This window comes from Trachypithecus francoisi, unplaced genomic scaffold (assembly GCF_009764315.1).
Source record: "Trachypithecus francoisi isolate TF-2019V2 unplaced genomic scaffold, Tfra_2.0 Lachesis_group3, whole genome shotgun sequence".
Taxonomy (NCBI): Eukaryota; Metazoa; Chordata; class Mammalia; order Primates; family Cercopithecidae; genus Trachypithecus; species Trachypithecus francoisi.
Window position 1 is genome coordinate 18,738,959 of NW_022681468.1, and position 16,599 is coordinate 18,755,557.

Consider the following 16,599-nt stretch of genomic DNA (forward strand, 5'->3'; position numbering starts at 1 on the left):
TGGCACATAAGGAAACAGAGAAACGGATGATCTCACCGAGTGCACAGATCATAGGAGAAAAGCCACAGACAGTTAGTGGTCCCCTGCGGCTCATCATTCATCCCAGTGCAGCACTAACACTCATGATGGTATCACACGCTGTCTGGAGCAGTGATTCATGTAGCTGGCGTTGCCTGATGGGAGGAAACTGGTGGGGGAAATGTGGTGGGGGGTCCTGTGAGGAGCCCAGTTACCTCCTCCTCCTCTCTTTCTAAGCACATCAGCTACAGACCCGCCTCACTTTGTGAGAGGTTGCCGTTTCTCTCTTCTGCCTGTCAGATAGTCCTAATGCATGGTGTGGGGGTGGGAAGGACAAGGGAGAAAGAGGAATACAGAATCTTTTAGAGCTTGCCCTCTTTCAAGTCAGCTCTCCACCTCTTTTTAAAAGAAACAAATCATTATTATTTTGTTGTTGCTGTTGAGTTGCTTTTGTGTTTGTCTAATTTTAGAAAGAAGTAAAATGTTTTCCTCTCACACCTCTGGGAAGATAATATACCCAAATTTATTCATTTAGTTTGTTCATTTATTTATTGTTGACTTAAAACATTCACTCCCGGGCCATTACCAGTAATGGGTAGCTGAGTGGGTGCTGGAAATGCCAGCGTAGAGGCTAAAAAGGAAATTCAAGGAGGAATGGAATTAAAATGTAAAGTAATACCCTCTTATCTACAGTATCCCCCCCCATCTAATTATCTGTCTGCCTCTATTGAATTATCTATCTGTGTGAATTTTTTATCCTCATAAGATCTCACTGAACTTGATAATGGTTGAAGTTGTAAGTGAACAAATGATGCTCATTGAGTCTGAAATTATTGCGTAACATTGGTTGAACCTCTACCCTGTAACATTTTTTGAGCTAAACTGTACAGAGCTCAGTCATGCCATTTCATCATCTGTGTGCTCATACATTCCTAATGGGCTGCCCTCCATTCACTTCTGCAGCCTAAATGCAGAGAAAAATCTTAAAAGCAAATGCATTTAATTTTAAAATGTTTTACTTGAGCTCAAACAATTAAGATCATTAGAAAATACTTTGAAAATTAATAAAAATTAAAACTATACACTCCATTAGAATTATTATTATTCAGTTAAAAATGATGTTGCCAATTCAAGTGATAACAGTCAGTTATAACCCGAGTTTGCTGATTCACTTGAATTCTGGTTGTTTGCCAGGGTTTTTCAGAGCCATAAGATCCAGATAGAAAATCAAACCTCATTCTCAGCATTGGGGCTTTCTAAAGCCTTATCAGAAGTTTGGTGACTCGTAGGAGAGCTTATTTTTCTCCATTTCATTGAGTCTTGCTCTCAAGGAGTTAGTTCAGATCATCAGTGGCCCTACTTTGCCCATAACCACCGTTATGTATAATTTCCACAAAACTGCTTCCCCAAGGCATTTGGGTGCATTGCCCATTTTACTGAAGATTTGGCAGGGAGAGAGGAATTGACATCACAGATAGAACCCAGCTGAAATTGGATACTAGATGGAGTTGCTCTTCAAAGACCTGGGCATTGCCACTACGGAGCCTAAATTTCCCACCTGTCTGTTGACACCCCTTTTTGTCGCCTTATTTCTTCTTGTCCGCCTTTTTCAGGGCTTTTCTGTTTTCTCTGATCCCTCCCTCGTAGGGCATAAAAATCAATCTTTTCCCACTTTAATTAATTTATTCTTTAATTTTATTTTAACGCAGAGTGACTCGTCTCTAATCAGCTTTGACAGCCAAATGAAGTTTGGTGTCTCCATTTGCATGTTCAAGGAAGCTGTCTAATTAGAAATGATCCCTTGTAAGGTCTCTTCTGCCTAAATTCTTGGACAATGGCTGTTCTTCTTCCTCATATGTCTAGAGGTGAAGATGGGAGTTGGGGAGGCGGCATGCATTCTGGATACCAAAGGTAGAGGAAAGGCAAAACCATCTGCTTTCGGCCAGACAGGGTTGAATCCTGGCCTCTTCACTTCCTGACTGGGTGACCTAGGACAAGTTAATTAAGTTTCCTGAGCCTATTTCCCCATCTCTAAGGTGGGGGATCATACTACTTTCTTGCAAGTTATGGAAAAGATAGAATGGAATCACACACAAGTTGTGAAAAGGATAAAACAGAATGACACTTCCAATGCACCTGGCGAAGAGCAGACACTTAACAACTGTTAGTTCCCTTTTCCTTTCAGCTGATAAGCATTTTCCTTGAGGGTTACATAGGTAAACACTAAATATTTATAAATTGCATAATTCAAGAAAAATGAAACTTGAAAAGGATTCTTCAGATTTTTTGATGAAACAAATCATCGTCCCCGTTGTCTTTCATGCAAATCTGTATTTTTGTTTGCAGTGCTGGGTTTGCTTATGACATTTATGTGCAATTCTCAGCACTGTGAGACTTGAGTGAGCCTAACCTCTCTTCACAGCTTGATAGGAGTTGTAAATATTAGGTACTGATGGTATGATTTGAGGCAACCTAAGTGACTGACGCCTAGAGTCCTCCCTGCGGTATTATTCCCATCAGAGCTGAGTAGATAATGAAGATATAAACACTGGTGAAGGCTTGGTGGCTTGGTCTGATGGTACTCATATGGCACAGTGAAAATGGAGATGCTACCAGTGGAAAGGACCCACCATCTGTCTCCCCTCTAGAGCAGAGCAGAACATACCTCCGATGATTATGTGACCATTGTCAATTAGGCTGATTTATGCAAAGACCGTCTGTACACATCCCATGCAGCCAGATTTTAAATTCTAGGGTGCCAGGGTTTGCTAGAAACAGTGGCTGGCTGCAGCCTTGCATCATAGTCCATGTTCTCTTAGAGGGAGAGAAGAATAGACTCGGCACTTGACAGAAGGTGCTTTTTTCCCCTGTATCGTCCAGTCAATTGTCTATGAGTCTGCCAAATCTAGCTCGCAGCCTCTTTTTGTACAACCCCTGAGCTGAAAATGGTTTTTGCATATTTAAAAGATTATTTAAAAGAAAGAAACAGGCCGGGCGCGGTGGCTCAAGCCTGTAATCCCAGCACTTTGGGAGGCCGAGACGGGCGGATCACGAGGTCAGGAGATCGAGACCATCCTGGCTAACACGGTGAAACCCCGTCTCTACTAAAAAAATACAAAAAAATTAGCCGGGCGAGATGGCGGGCGCCTGTAGTCCCAGCTACTTGGGAGGCTGAGGCGAGAGAATGGCGTAAACCCGGGAGGCGGAGCTTGCAGTGAGCTGAGATCCGGCCACTGCACTCCAGCCTGGGCGACAGAGCGAGACTCCGTCTCAACAAAAAAAAAAAAAAAAAAAAAAAAAGAAAGAAACATATACAACAGAGACCATATGTGGCCCACTAGGGCTAAAATATTTACTATCTGACCCTTTATGGAAAAGGTTATTGATCCCTTGTCCAGAGTGAAATAACTCAGATGAAAGAAGGCAAAATGTAATGATGATTGACTTTTCCAGTTGTAATCTGATTTGTGACAACCACTATATGCCTGTTTTAACAAAACTTAATGGGCATTACTTAGGATAAATGTAATTACATTTCAATATTTCTGTCTTGCTCTCCCTACATAGGGTTATTCCAGGTTTGCCCAAGGAACAGAATGTCTGTTTGTTGTTCTAGAAGTAGCTCCTGTGTCTGTCACCTCCTCTCCAAGGCTTCCACCTGTCGCTTTTATATCCCAGCTCACCCGTGTGAACAGCGTGTGTTTGGGCTGCCATGACAGCACGTCCTACCTTTTCTCCTGGCTTGAAAGAGGGTGGCAGGGGCCAGCTCAGGAAGAACTGCTGTGGAGTTTTTCACCTTCTCCTGCTCGTGATGAGGCTAGGGAGGGATTTTAAGCAGTATCTTTAAATGTTGCCAAAGTATGAACTCAGGGAAGGGGGCAACTGTGAAGCAGTGATGCATAGACTAAGTCTCCTGAAAGAAGCAGGGCTTGAATTAGACCCAGAAGGATGGGCACGGTTTGTGGGAGGGCACAGGTACATAAGTACAGGGAACATGTCATGGAGTGTCTGCCCAGAGTGGGGAATTTATAGCAGTGTGAGATGAAAATGGGTCATCATTGTGGCCAGTTTGTTGGAAATTTTAAGGTGTATGGAATCCCAAATTCAGTAATCATCGAGGAGTCATTGTAGCTTATTTTTAAAAAGAGAGATATGTGTGTGTGGTGTGGGGGTGGGTGAGAGTGGAATGACAATCACGAAATTGGTTACTGTTTGTTAAACCCTAACTAGGAGCCAGACATTGGGCTAAGGATGTCACTTGGACCATCTCATTTAATCCTCACAACAACCCTGTGGGGAATGTTTTATCTCTAGTTTGCAAATGAGGAAACTAGGCTTAGAGAGGTTCAAACAACTTGCCCAAGGTTCTGAAGTTAATAACGGCCACAGCCAAGATGGCTCTTAACTCCTGCCCTGTGGAAACAAGCTCAACGTAAAACATTCTTACAAGACAGAAAAGAGTGAAAAAGCAACCAAAATCCTGCCTTGCAGAAATGTCCACTTTGGGTGAACATTCTTCTAGACATTTTTGTGTGTGTATATGCACAGCAACTTGTATGCATTTTGCATAATCTGGGCCACCCCATGCCTGCAAACTTTCTATAAATGTCACCATATTCTATATCCTAGTGTTTCCCCCCGACTTAACACTAATTTTCTAATTTTCACAACTGGGTGCACAGCATTTTGCTTTGGGATGGTACCCTTATCCACTTAACCAGTTCTTTCTAGATCATTGCAGGTTCTTGAGCAGGGGAATAATGTATTGGAACCTTTCTTTCGTTCTTTTTTTTTTTTTTAAAACAAAAACTAAAAGAACAACTTTTAAACTGAGTCTTACGCTTTTTCCCTTTCTTTGCAGCATGCCCTTGATGCTGACAATGCGGGAGTCAGTCCAATAGGAAACTCCTCCAACAACAGCAGCCACTGGGACCTCGGCAGTGCCTTTTTCTTTGCTGGAACTGTCATCACCACCATAGGTACCCATTTGTTTGCTAACATCTCTTCCTCTGCAGGTCATCTTGAATAAGGGTGCTTAATCAGTGTTTTGTCCTCATAGCATAAACTATAGTTTGAGGTTCAGAGGAGGCTTACGAAACACTGTCATTTAAATTAATGCAGTCATTGTGCTGGCTTTCAACAAAAGCCAAAGCAGAATGAAGTATCTCTTTTTCCAGAATGAAAGGCTAGCGAACCTAATGAAAAGGTTAGAATGGAAAATATGAGTTGGTCGGTTGAACTCGGATTACTCATTTGAGCTCAATTTCCATTTTAAAAATTGTACTTCTTATTAAAGCTATATAGTAAGGGACCAAAAAGTTCTACTAAATTTGTTATAAAAAACAGTAACATTCTGACCCTCTCACCTTTTCTTACCTTCCCAGAGACCGTCACTTTCATCTGTTTTGATTGTTGATTTTAACATTCATCCCCATGTCTTTAAATATCTTGCTTGTACTTCTTCTGGAATTTTCAGTTTTGGGAATTTTTTTTTGACTTTGTATTGTGGAAGATGAGGAGTTAGTTCCTTCTTCCTGCCTGCCCCACCACAAAAGGGCTCTTTTCCTGTCCTCCTGTCTTCCCAATATTTAATTAGATAGAAGTGAAACATCTGCATGATTTTGACTAGATAAATGCTTTCTGCAGCTGATCATAGAGTGAACTGCAGTGACCTCTTTCCTGTGTCAGTCTTTGTGTATGTATCTTTTTTTCTGACACTTGGAGAGTTTCGTATTTTTGTCTTGGGGTTAACTGTATTTATTTATTTATTGAGACAGAGTTTCACTCTTGTTACCCAGGCTGGAGTGCAGTGGTGCAATCTTAGCTCACTGCAACCTCTGCCTCCCGGATTCAAGTGATTCTCTTGCCTCAGCCTCCCATGTAACTAGGATTACAGGTGCCCACCACCACGCCCGGCTAATTTTGTATTTTTAGTAGAGATGGGGTTTCACCACATTGGTCAGGCTGGTCTCGAACTCCTGACCTCAGGTGATCTGCCCACCTCGGCCTCCCAGGTGAGCCACTGCACCTGGCCTAGGGGCTAACTTTGTAAGTATAATGGCATATAATAATCTTAGTGTTCTATTCGTTAACCAGCATGTATTCGATCCCCACAATGGGTGATGATATCTCTTTTCTTTCTTTTTCCAACACAAAGTTTTGATGAACATCATCTTTTAAATGATTAAACATGCTTATGTTTCTCTTATATGATTTGCCAGCTTTAAATGATAACTCTTGGCACTCAGCTATTACATATAAGGCAGTCAGTGAACTTAGCATCTCAACTTCCTTTCCCTCTTCCACTATCCACTCTTATTCAGGTATCATTCTATATAAGTTGTATCTCACTTTATTGTTTGCTTTATTGTGCTTTGAAGATGTTGAGTTTTTTTTTTTTTTAAACAAATTTAAGGTGTGTGGCAATCCCACATTGAACAAGTCTATTGGTGCCATTTTTCCAATATCGTGTGCTCCATTCTGTGTCTCTGTCACATTTTGGTAATTTTCACAATAGTTTCAACCTGTTTCATTTTTGATTATATCTGTTGAGATCTGTGGTCAGTGATCTTTGATGTGACAATTGTCATTGTTTTGGAGTGCCACAAACCATGCCCTTTGAAGATGGTGAACTTAATCCATGAATGCTGTGTGTTCTGACTGTTCCACCACCCGGCCATTCAGGCATCCCAGATCCTTGAGGCACAACGGTATTGAAATTTGGCCAACTAATAACCCTGCAGTGGCCTCTCCGTGTTCTAGTGAAAGGAAGAGTCAGTCGCATGTCTCTCATTTTAAATGTAAATCTAGAAATAATTAAGCTTGGTGAGGAAGGCACATTGAACTCTGAAACAGGCCAGCAGCTAGGTCTCTTCTGCCAAACAGTTAACAAAGTTGTGAGTGTAAAGGAAATTCTGTGTTTTTTTTTTTTTTTTTTTTTTGAGAGAAGATCTCTCTGTGTCACCCACGCAGGAGTGCAGTGGTGCAATCATGGTTCACTGCAGCCTTGATTCCTGGGCTCAAGGGATCCTCCCACCTCAGCCCCCTAAGTAGCTCAGACTACTAGTGTGCATCACCATTCCTGGTTATTTTTTTAAACATTTTTTCTAGAGATGGGGTTTCACTACGTTGCCGAGGCTGGTCTTGAACTCCTGGGCTCAAGCAATCCACCTGCCTTGGCCTCCCAAAGTGCTGGGATTACAGGCATGAGCTGCTGTTCCTGGCCAGTAAAAATTCCTGAAAGAAATTTAAAGTGTTCCTCCAGTGAGTGAGCACACTAATGATAAGAAAGTGAACCAGCCTTATTGCTGATATGGAGAAAATTGTAGTGGTCTGGATAGAAGATCAAACCAGCCACAACATTCCCTTAAGCCAAAATCTAATTCAGAGCAAGAGGGCTCTTTTCAATTCCATGAAGGCTAAGAGAGGTAAGGAGGCTTCAGAAGAAAGTTTGAAGCTAGCAGAGGTTGGCTTATGACATTTAAGGGAAGAAGGCCTTTTGATAACATAAAAGTGCAGGTTAAAGTGGCAAGTGCTAATGGAGAAGCTACAGCAAGTTATCCGGAAAGTCTAGCTAAGAAAGTGGATATACTAAACAACAGATTTTCATTATAGACAAAACAGCCTAATATTACAAGGTGCCATCTAGGACTTTGATAGCTACAGAAGAGAAGTCAATGCCTGGCTTCAAAGCTTCAAATGATAGGCTGACTCTCTTGTTAGGGGCTAATGCAGCTGGTGACTTTATGTTGAAGCCAGTGCTCGTTTACTATCCAGAAAATCCTAAGGCCCTTAAGGATTATGCTAAGTCTATTCTGCCTGCCTTCTATAAATGGAACTTCAAAGCCTAGATGACAGCACATCTGTTTACAGCGTGGTTTACTGAAGAGTTTAACCTCACTGTTGAGATCCACTGCTCAGAAAAAAGATTGCTTTCAAAATAGTACTGTTCACTGACAATGCACCTAGCCACCCAAGAGCTCTGATGGAAATGTGCAAGGAGATAAATGTTGTTTTCATGCTTGCTAACACCACATCCATTCTTTAGCCCATGGGTGGAGTAATTTTGACTTTGAACTCTTATTGTTTAAGAAATACATTTCATAAGGCTGTAGCTGCCATACATAATGATTCCTCTGATGGCTCTGAGCAAAGTAAATTGAACATCTTCTGGAAAGGAGTCATCATTGTAGATGCCATTAAGAACATTTGTGATGAATTGGAAGAGGTCAAAATATCAACCTTAACAAGAGTTTGGAAGAAACTCCAAGCCTCATGGAGGACTTTGAGAGGTTCAAGACTTCACTAGAGGAAGCCACTGCTGATGTGTTGGAATTAGAAGCAGAGCCTGAAGATGTGACTGAAATGCTGCATCTCATTATAAAACTTGAATGAATTAGGAGCTTATTCTTATGGATGAGCAAAGAAAGTGATTTCTTGAGATGGAATCTGCTCCTGCCTGGTAAAGATGCTGTGAACATTGTTGAAATGACAACAGAGAATTTAGAATATTATATCAACTTAGTTGATAAAGCAGTGGCAAGGTTTGAGAGGATTGATTCCAATTTGAAAAAAGTTCTACTGTGGGTAAAATGCTATCAAACAGCATTGCATGTTACAGAGAAATTGTGAACAGAAGAATCAATGAATGCAGCCAACTTCTTTGTTGTCTTATTTCAAGAAATTGTCACAGCCACCCCAAACTTCAACAGTCACCATCCTGATGAGTCAGTAGTCATCAACATCAAAGGAAGACCCTCCGCCAGCAAAAACATTATGACTTGTTGAAAACTCAGATTATTATTAGAATTTTTGGCAATAAAGTATTTTCAAGTTAAGGCACATCTATTGCTTTTTTAGACCTAATGCTATTGAACACTTAATAGACTATAGTAGAACGTCAACATAACTTTTATATGCTTTGGGAAAGAAAAAAAATTGTGTGATTCACTTTATCATGGTGGTCTGAAGCCTAACTCACAATGGCTCTGAGGTATGCCTGTATAACCTCAGGGTATATAATTTACATTTTAATTTGCTATCCTGATATTTGCATTTGTTTTAGTCATAGCTCTATAGTTAGATATCACTAATGTTTATCTCTAGTCCTTTTGCTGTGGTTTATCTCATGATCACTTACTTGGCTGAAAGTGATCTTCAAGTAGGTGCCATAAGAATGGCTCAGGGGAGCAATATTCTGTGAGATCTTGCATTGTTCACAGTTGTAGCTTAACATTTGAGGGATAGTTGAAACAAAATGAAATCCGTTTTGTTGATCATATTTTCTTTTTCTTTTTTTTTTTTTTTTGAGACTGAGTCTTGCTCTGTTGTCCAGGCTGGAGTGCACTGGTGCAAACATAGCTCACTGCAGTCTCCAACTCCTGGGCCAAGTGATCGTTCTGCTTCAGCCTCCTAAGTAGCATATACCACCAGGGCTAGCTAATTTTAAAAATATTTTGTAGGAGCCAGGTCTTGCTGTGTTGCCCAGACTGGTCTCAGACTCCTGGCCTCAAAGGATCCTCCTGCCTTGGCTTCCCAGAGTGCTAGGATTACATGTGTGAGCCACCACGCCTGACTTCACATTTTCTTTTTAACTGGTCTCACAGGTGTTGCTCTTCTGTTTCCCAGTTTTCATGCAGCTGTTGGGGGAAACCTGATGCCAGCCTATTTTTTTCCACTTTTATAGGTGACTTTATCCTTTTGTTCAGTGACTTCAAATATTATTTCTCTATCTTTCATCTGATAACATTACTAGGTTTTGACTGTTTTATTGTGGTAAAGTTTTCTTGATTGACATCATTAAACATTTTCTTTGCTGTGTGGTTTTGGTTTTGTTTTATGGACGATTACAGCTATATATATATTGTAACTTCTTTGCTCATCTTCTATGTCTCTCATTTCTCTTCTTACTTTTTAACTCTTAAAATTTAGTTTTCATTTTGTTTATTTTATTCTCCCTATTCCTTTTGTTTGTATGTTTTCCACGATGCCTGTGCTGCCCTGTACTCCTTCCAATTTTATTTTTTGTTTTTTTGTGATCAGTAGGGAACTTTTTCCTTTTCCTGTTTCTTTCCTGAATTTCATAGCTCACATTTCATTTTCACTTGTTCAATTTTCTACTGATTTCTTGAATTTCTGCTTTTTGGCTTCCCTGTGAAGATTCTTAGAGATAATTATTTCATACTTGGTCACAATTTTTGTCTGATTTTGGAAACATTTGTCTGGTGAGCATCTCCATTCATTGGTAAGTTTTGTTACTCTTTTCACATTTTTTTCTTATGGAAGTTTTATATTTATGTTGGGTCAACTTCTTTTTAAAATACCTGGCCCCAAGCAAATTGGATATTCCTGGACCAGCTTTCTGCCAAATGATTTCATGGAGTCGGGGAGAGGAGAGCAGTGTGAGTCAGGATACCACCTTCCAGATAGGACATCCTAACTCTCTTCATTTCTGTGACAGAGTGTTTCCTGCAAATAGGGTCCATCTGTATTATTTCTGTCCTATCTCTCCTGTTTTCTGAACCAGATCAAATTCAGGATGGCTTCTGCTGCTATCCTTCTTTATCTTATGTTTCATACTTGGTAAAAACAGGGACATCTCTTTTGAAGTTCAGAGTGAGGTCCTCACCTTTATACTTGGATATTTTCTGATACTTTCTGAAATTTACCACTTTAGGGCCCTGTCATCATTTTCCGAGCTTCTTCTCTTTATTTTTTGTTCATATGGCTTCTGTCCAATCTCTGCTTCTTTTGGTAGTTCTTACACATATGCTGGAATGTCTGGATTATATCCTTTTTCCAGCTCTGCTGAGAATGAGTTTGAGGGTTTTCTGCCCACATACAATTATGAAGTAGCACTGCAGTAAAAATCTTCATTCAGAAGCAGGAGAGACACCCAGCAGTTACTGGTCCACAGCAATGATGGACAGGCATTGAGAGGCTCCCCCGCCCTCCTGCTGGGGGAAATTCCTTCGTTAAAACTTGTTTATACTCTCCAGGAGGAACTCCCTGCCTTATTGCTCTTTGAGGCCCAGCTATGCCTTTTGAGAGGTTCTTGCCTCTAAGGCACAGTTTTGACAATCAACATCCTACAGGCAAAAATTTCAGACTAACCATTGGTTTAGAGGCACAGGATTTTGCCTTGGTTTTAAGATCTAGCCTTCGCGACCTACGTTGTTTCTAGGTGAAATCCCGAAAGTTATATGCAACAAGAACATTTTGGATGAAGGAAAATTGCCATTCTTATTTAGAAAGGCTCTTAATCTAATTATATGACATGCTAGGTTTACACTTGCAAATCTGCAGATATATTGATGTTAGCTATTAAAAGTATTCAAGATGCCCATGACACCAGTGGGTCTGGGGCTTAGAAGCCTTTTCTGGCACTCTAGGCCAGGTTGAGTCAGCTTAATCCACAGACTCACAGCATCCAACAAAGGAAGCTGGGTGGCCTGACACCATTTGGTATAAGGGGAAAAGTGTTAGAAACCTGAACAACACCAGAGGGCATCGCTGTAGTAGATCCAAGAAGAACAATGTCAGATTTCATTGTGTTCAGCAGATTGTTAACCTGAGGAAAAGCGTCATGCATTGTAGGAGGATTTATTGTAAACCAATTAAAATTGAGAAAGTCTGGGCCACTTCAAGAAGTACATTTTGGAAAACGCTCTCTGGTACCCAGTATTGGATTCATGAGACATTAGTGTATATTGAAGGAAACTCCTAATTTTCTTGTTTCAGGACATGGCTAAATGAATGATCTGTCTGCTGTGTTGAAAAACGCTATAGCTACATTGGAAGGTGCATTAATGGTGTTTATTGTGTTATCTTGTTAGGAATCCAGGAACTCGGTTTATTGAACAGCTATGTTTATTGATCCACACAATATTATGTGACTGAGGAATGGTGGCTCTATCTGCCTAATGAAGAACGTTTGATGTGCAACAGTTTTTGCCCTTTTTTGTGTGTGTACTTACACTGGAATCTTTGAGTTTGAGCAAATGGCTCTTAGCCCTTGGCTTCTGTTGCCTGGCTTCCATACACTTACTCACCCATGTCCTCGTTGTCATATCCCCAGTGGTTCCCTTCCCCACGCTTGGTCCCCAGGCCTCAGGTAAACAATCACCTTGTCTAGACTAAGAAATCCAGTGCTTGGCCACAATTATTAGTTCAAAGATGGACATATGATTTGGATTAGGGGCTTTTGCTGGAGCTTTGGAGGAAATGACCTCTCTTTCTTACTAAAGGTAAGTCTGGAAAGAGACAGGCCTAAGGTACTGCCAGTCATTTTTTTCCCCTTAGGTTGTTCTGCCTAGAATTCTTCAAGCACTAAAGAAGCAGAGTGAAAAAGAGGAGTGGTTAATGGGGTATCGCTTACATCATTTGAGCTCTGGATGGAGCTACGCAGGAAGTGTTAAGAAATAAATGTTAAACCTCCTTCTATTTACTGGGGTCAACATATTTTCTTTCATTGTTTAAGCGAGTGTGCATTGAGCTTTCTATTACTGCAACTGAGAATATCCCAATACACACTTTGGATCAGAGCTCATTCAGGGCCAGTGAATATCCTCTGACCTCCACAGCTAGTGACTGAGCCTGCTGGCTGCTGCAGCTGCCATCTGCCATCATCTTTGAGCCATGAACTCTTGATTTAAAGTCTTAGGCAGAGCCATCCTATTTGTTCATGTGCACACATCCTGGCTGCCTGGGAGGCTGTTTCCTCTGTGGTGGGAGGCAGGACACTGTGTCATACCAATTATGCACAGGAAGGGAGTCTTCCCCAAAAATCAGAAAGAAAGTGGATGCTGAACAGGAAACTACTGCAAAACAAATATGCATCAAAACCAAAAGTAAAATGCAAAGTCCACTTCAGTATCAAGGTACAGTGTTAACACTAGAGATAGGGTCCTTGTTCTATTTAATTTAGAAAACACGGTTTTCTCTCTCACTCTTTCTTTCTTTTAATTGAAAAATAATGCATTGTAAGTTGAACACCATTTCGCTGGCCAAATTTTAACTCCAGAGTGGAGGATCTTTATAGAGTCATACAGTTAGAGAATTCCAAAGAAACCCTTAATACAATGTAAGTAAGAATAATGAGGTGCAGAAATAATTGTTTTTCCAATTACTTAGTGGTAAATTCATTTGTTGCATGTGGTCACAAGGTTGATAAGAACACTCAGAGCCCAGCAATTCTTCCAGTTCTTCCTGAGCAATTTTCCAGTAGTTAGGAGTCAGGAAAGAGGAACCATGAGAGCTGAGGAGCTGTGTTTTCATTAATTGTGAAATACACAAATATTGGCCTATTTCCTTGCAATCATAAAATTTGCAACATAATTTTGCAGACATTTTTGAATATTACTAAAGTTCTTTGAAAAGCATATTCTTTGATGGTTTCTATTGGATCCACTGTTCACACTGTAATCACATATTGCTGGGAGTTTAAGCTGTTTCTACTTTTGTAATAGTGTAACACCATATTGTTACATTGTGAAGTGTGGTCTTCATCTCTGGTTGTTTCCTTGGAAAGATTACCAAGGGTTTGCTCTGTCAAAGGAAATGACCTTTTTAAAGCTTTGTCAAATTTCTTTCCAGAAAGGCTCTCATGAGCAGCTTAAGGTTATGTACTTTTCAGACGTAGAAAATGTGTTCATTAGGTAGAATGTGTATAGAGACACTTTGGGAATAATAGAATCTTTTCTGAAAAGCAGCGCTATTCCTTAGTGTCAGAGGTGCCTTTTATCTGAGGCTATCAAAGCACTTCTTTTTGAAGAAGGTTTTTCTTGTGCTGAGATATATGGAAAGATTTACAAGTGTATAGCAAACAGAATACCTTCAGGCACTTCTCCAGACCAGTAGCCACACCAGAAGAAGAGCAGACTCTGCTCAATGTCAGGGATGCACCTGCACCCTAGTCCCTTTCTCAGTAACTAATTCAATGTGAGAAAGTCCCACCTGCCTTTGATTATTGGCTCTGCTGGTATGTCCCCCATAACTAGCTTTTCTAAGCTGGATGAATGATGCTCACTTCTATGTGCAGATGCTTTTCACAAGCTGTGATTGTAGAAGCGCAGCGAGGGATCAGGTTCTTACCAATACCTGTGAAATGCGATTAGATTTTAGTCTGTGAGGCATTTTTAGATTGAGCCACCTGACTCTACCCACATCAGAGAGAGAGCCTTTGGTCAGGACCCAGGTGGTAGCCAGTCACTGCGTCACTTGCCTGGCAGCCTCATTTAAGGGTTGTCCCTATCAAGCTATCAAGGCACCTGTTGGTACTTACCCCGCACTTGGATTGGATGTTTATTTTTTATTTTTATTTTTCAGAGAAGGGGTATTGCTTTGTTGCCTGGGCTGGAGTGTAGTGATGTGATCATAGTTTACTGTAACCTCAAACTCCTGGCTCAAACGGTCCTTGCGCCTCAGCCAACCAAGTAGCTGGGACTACAGTTGTGCAGGCTAATTAAAACATTTTTTTTTTTTTTTGTAGAGACAAGGGGTCACAATATTGTTCAGGCTGGTCTCAAACTCCTGGCCTCAAGTGATCCTCCCACCTTGGCCTCCCAAAGTGCTGAGATTATGAGTGTGAGCCCCCACACTTGATTTAGATGGGATGTTTAACCCGTGGCTTTGGAAAGAGAAATCACCATGGCTAACATTCACTGAGTTCTTACTAGTTAGCATGCATTGTGCTCCACATACATTATCTCATTTAATCCTGCATAACCACACGAAGTGGGTACTGTTATTAACCTCATTTTATCTATGAGAAGACTGAGACCCAGAGAAGTTAAATAACTTGCCCAATATTTCATAGTTAGTAAGCAATGGAGTCCAGTTAGATTCACCAGGACTGGCTACGTAATTTGTGACACCCACTACAAATTGAAGTTGAGTCCCTTGCTTCCCTTGCTAAAACATCAAAATGGTAAGCTTAGAGCATTAATGCAAGCACTGGATCCATCTAAGTGTGGGCCCCATGGGACTGCACAGGGTGCACATCCACAAAGCAGCCCTGCCTGCGCAGACAGACTGGTGACCATAATAAAAAGCACACTCTCAACTAAACAAGTAGGGCTGCACAACACACAGTTGGGCTAAGATTTGACTGTAGCACGTAAACAGCAAATGGAAGCCTTTGTGTGCGCTCCTCAGGCACAACTCCTCTTTAAATGCCAGCTTTCTCTTCATGAAAAACATGGAACTTTTTTCTAGCCAGAGGTGAATAGATCTGAGCTCATCTTGGTACTGTGCATTCATTACAGCCTCTCCTTGGCGGTTTGCCCTTGTGGAGCTGGTTGTCTTCTACTGAAAGTCACCACCTGGTGCTGTGGGTGCTATGGGAGAACAGTGAAGTTTCTGGAGGGAAAATAGGAATCAACCGTCTGTTTTCTCTGGGACTGAGTTTTCCTGGAGACATATTGCTCAGAAACAATTCCTTCCCACAGTAAAGCACAAGGCAAACTGGTAATTGCTAACACTGGGTGCTTAGTTTGCACTATATTTCACAGGTATTTAATCTTCACATGTAACTCTTGCTTTGCATGTAACTCATTTAATCTTTAATAGCTATAGGTAGGCACTTTAAAAGCCTTGTCTTTTAGATTAAGAAAGTGAGGGAGAGAGATTAAGAATGTGCCTACGACCTGAGAGTTAGTAAACAGAAGAATCAGAACAGAAATCTGTGTAGTCTCTAGTTCTAGAGCCTACAGACAACTGTCACACCTTACTTCAAAGTTTTACCCAAGCATTCTGGAAGGATGGGCAGGGCAGTCAGACAGGCAGGGTGTAACTCAATCCCCAGATCCAGAAATGTGGTCTTCCCACTGCCTCAGAGCAAAGCTCCAAAGTGTAAGTGCTGGAATTTTCTTGGAGTGACAAGGTTGAGGGTCAAACAGTCTCTCCTTATAGTTCACCAAAGGCATGGAGCACAAAACACTCACACACGCACCCATGCATGAGATACGGCGTCACTCAAGCATGATGACTTTCCATCCACTAGGCAGTGTGTCACCAAAGAAAGATGACTGTGAATATATTTAAAGGCTTGTTTGAGTATCGAATCACTCATGCTCTTACCCAAGAACTTAGCTTTAATTTTATTTTTGTGTTCTAGTCAACAAAACACTGAACAAATAAGGAACCAATTGTGATAGTAATAACAATAATAATAATAATACTTTGCATTGGTAAAGTACTTTACAGTCCATTGATTCCCCCCCCCCCCCCCGCATTTTCCTTGAGTACCTCTGACTCTAGGATTTGTAGAGTTTAAGTGGGCCTAAAGAGAACCAGGTAGTGTGAGGTGAAATTGGATCGGATCTTTCATCTCCTCACTTCTCCCTGATGCTCCATGGTAAGCCACAGCGTCTTACCCAGGAGGTGGGGGTGGCCATCTCTGAAAGCTGGAGGAAGCGGGTGTAGCACTTGTCAGGATTAATGAGATGCCTATTCATCCAGTTCCAAGCCTCCATTTGTTTGCCTATGTCTGCAATATATTTCTTTCTGAGACACTTGGACAACCTACATTCCCCGAAGTTAGGCTATTGTGAGACAGTCAAGCTGGGATCTTCAGTGTTTTCA

General features: G+C 41.1%; 1 protein-coding gene across 1 annotated transcript in view; it reads left to right on the forward strand.

Annotated features, from left to right (window-relative positions):
• Window positions 1-16,599, forward strand: part of KCNK10 (potassium two pore domain channel subfamily K member 10) — a 148,770-nt gene that overhangs the window by 83,043 nt on the left and 49,128 nt on the right. The window contains exon 3 of the mRNA XM_033191687.1: window positions 4,880-4,997. Within this exon, the coding sequence (XP_033047578.1) occupies window positions 4,880-4,997 (118 nt within the window). The remainder of the gene's footprint in view (window positions 1-4,879; window positions 4,998-16,599) is intronic.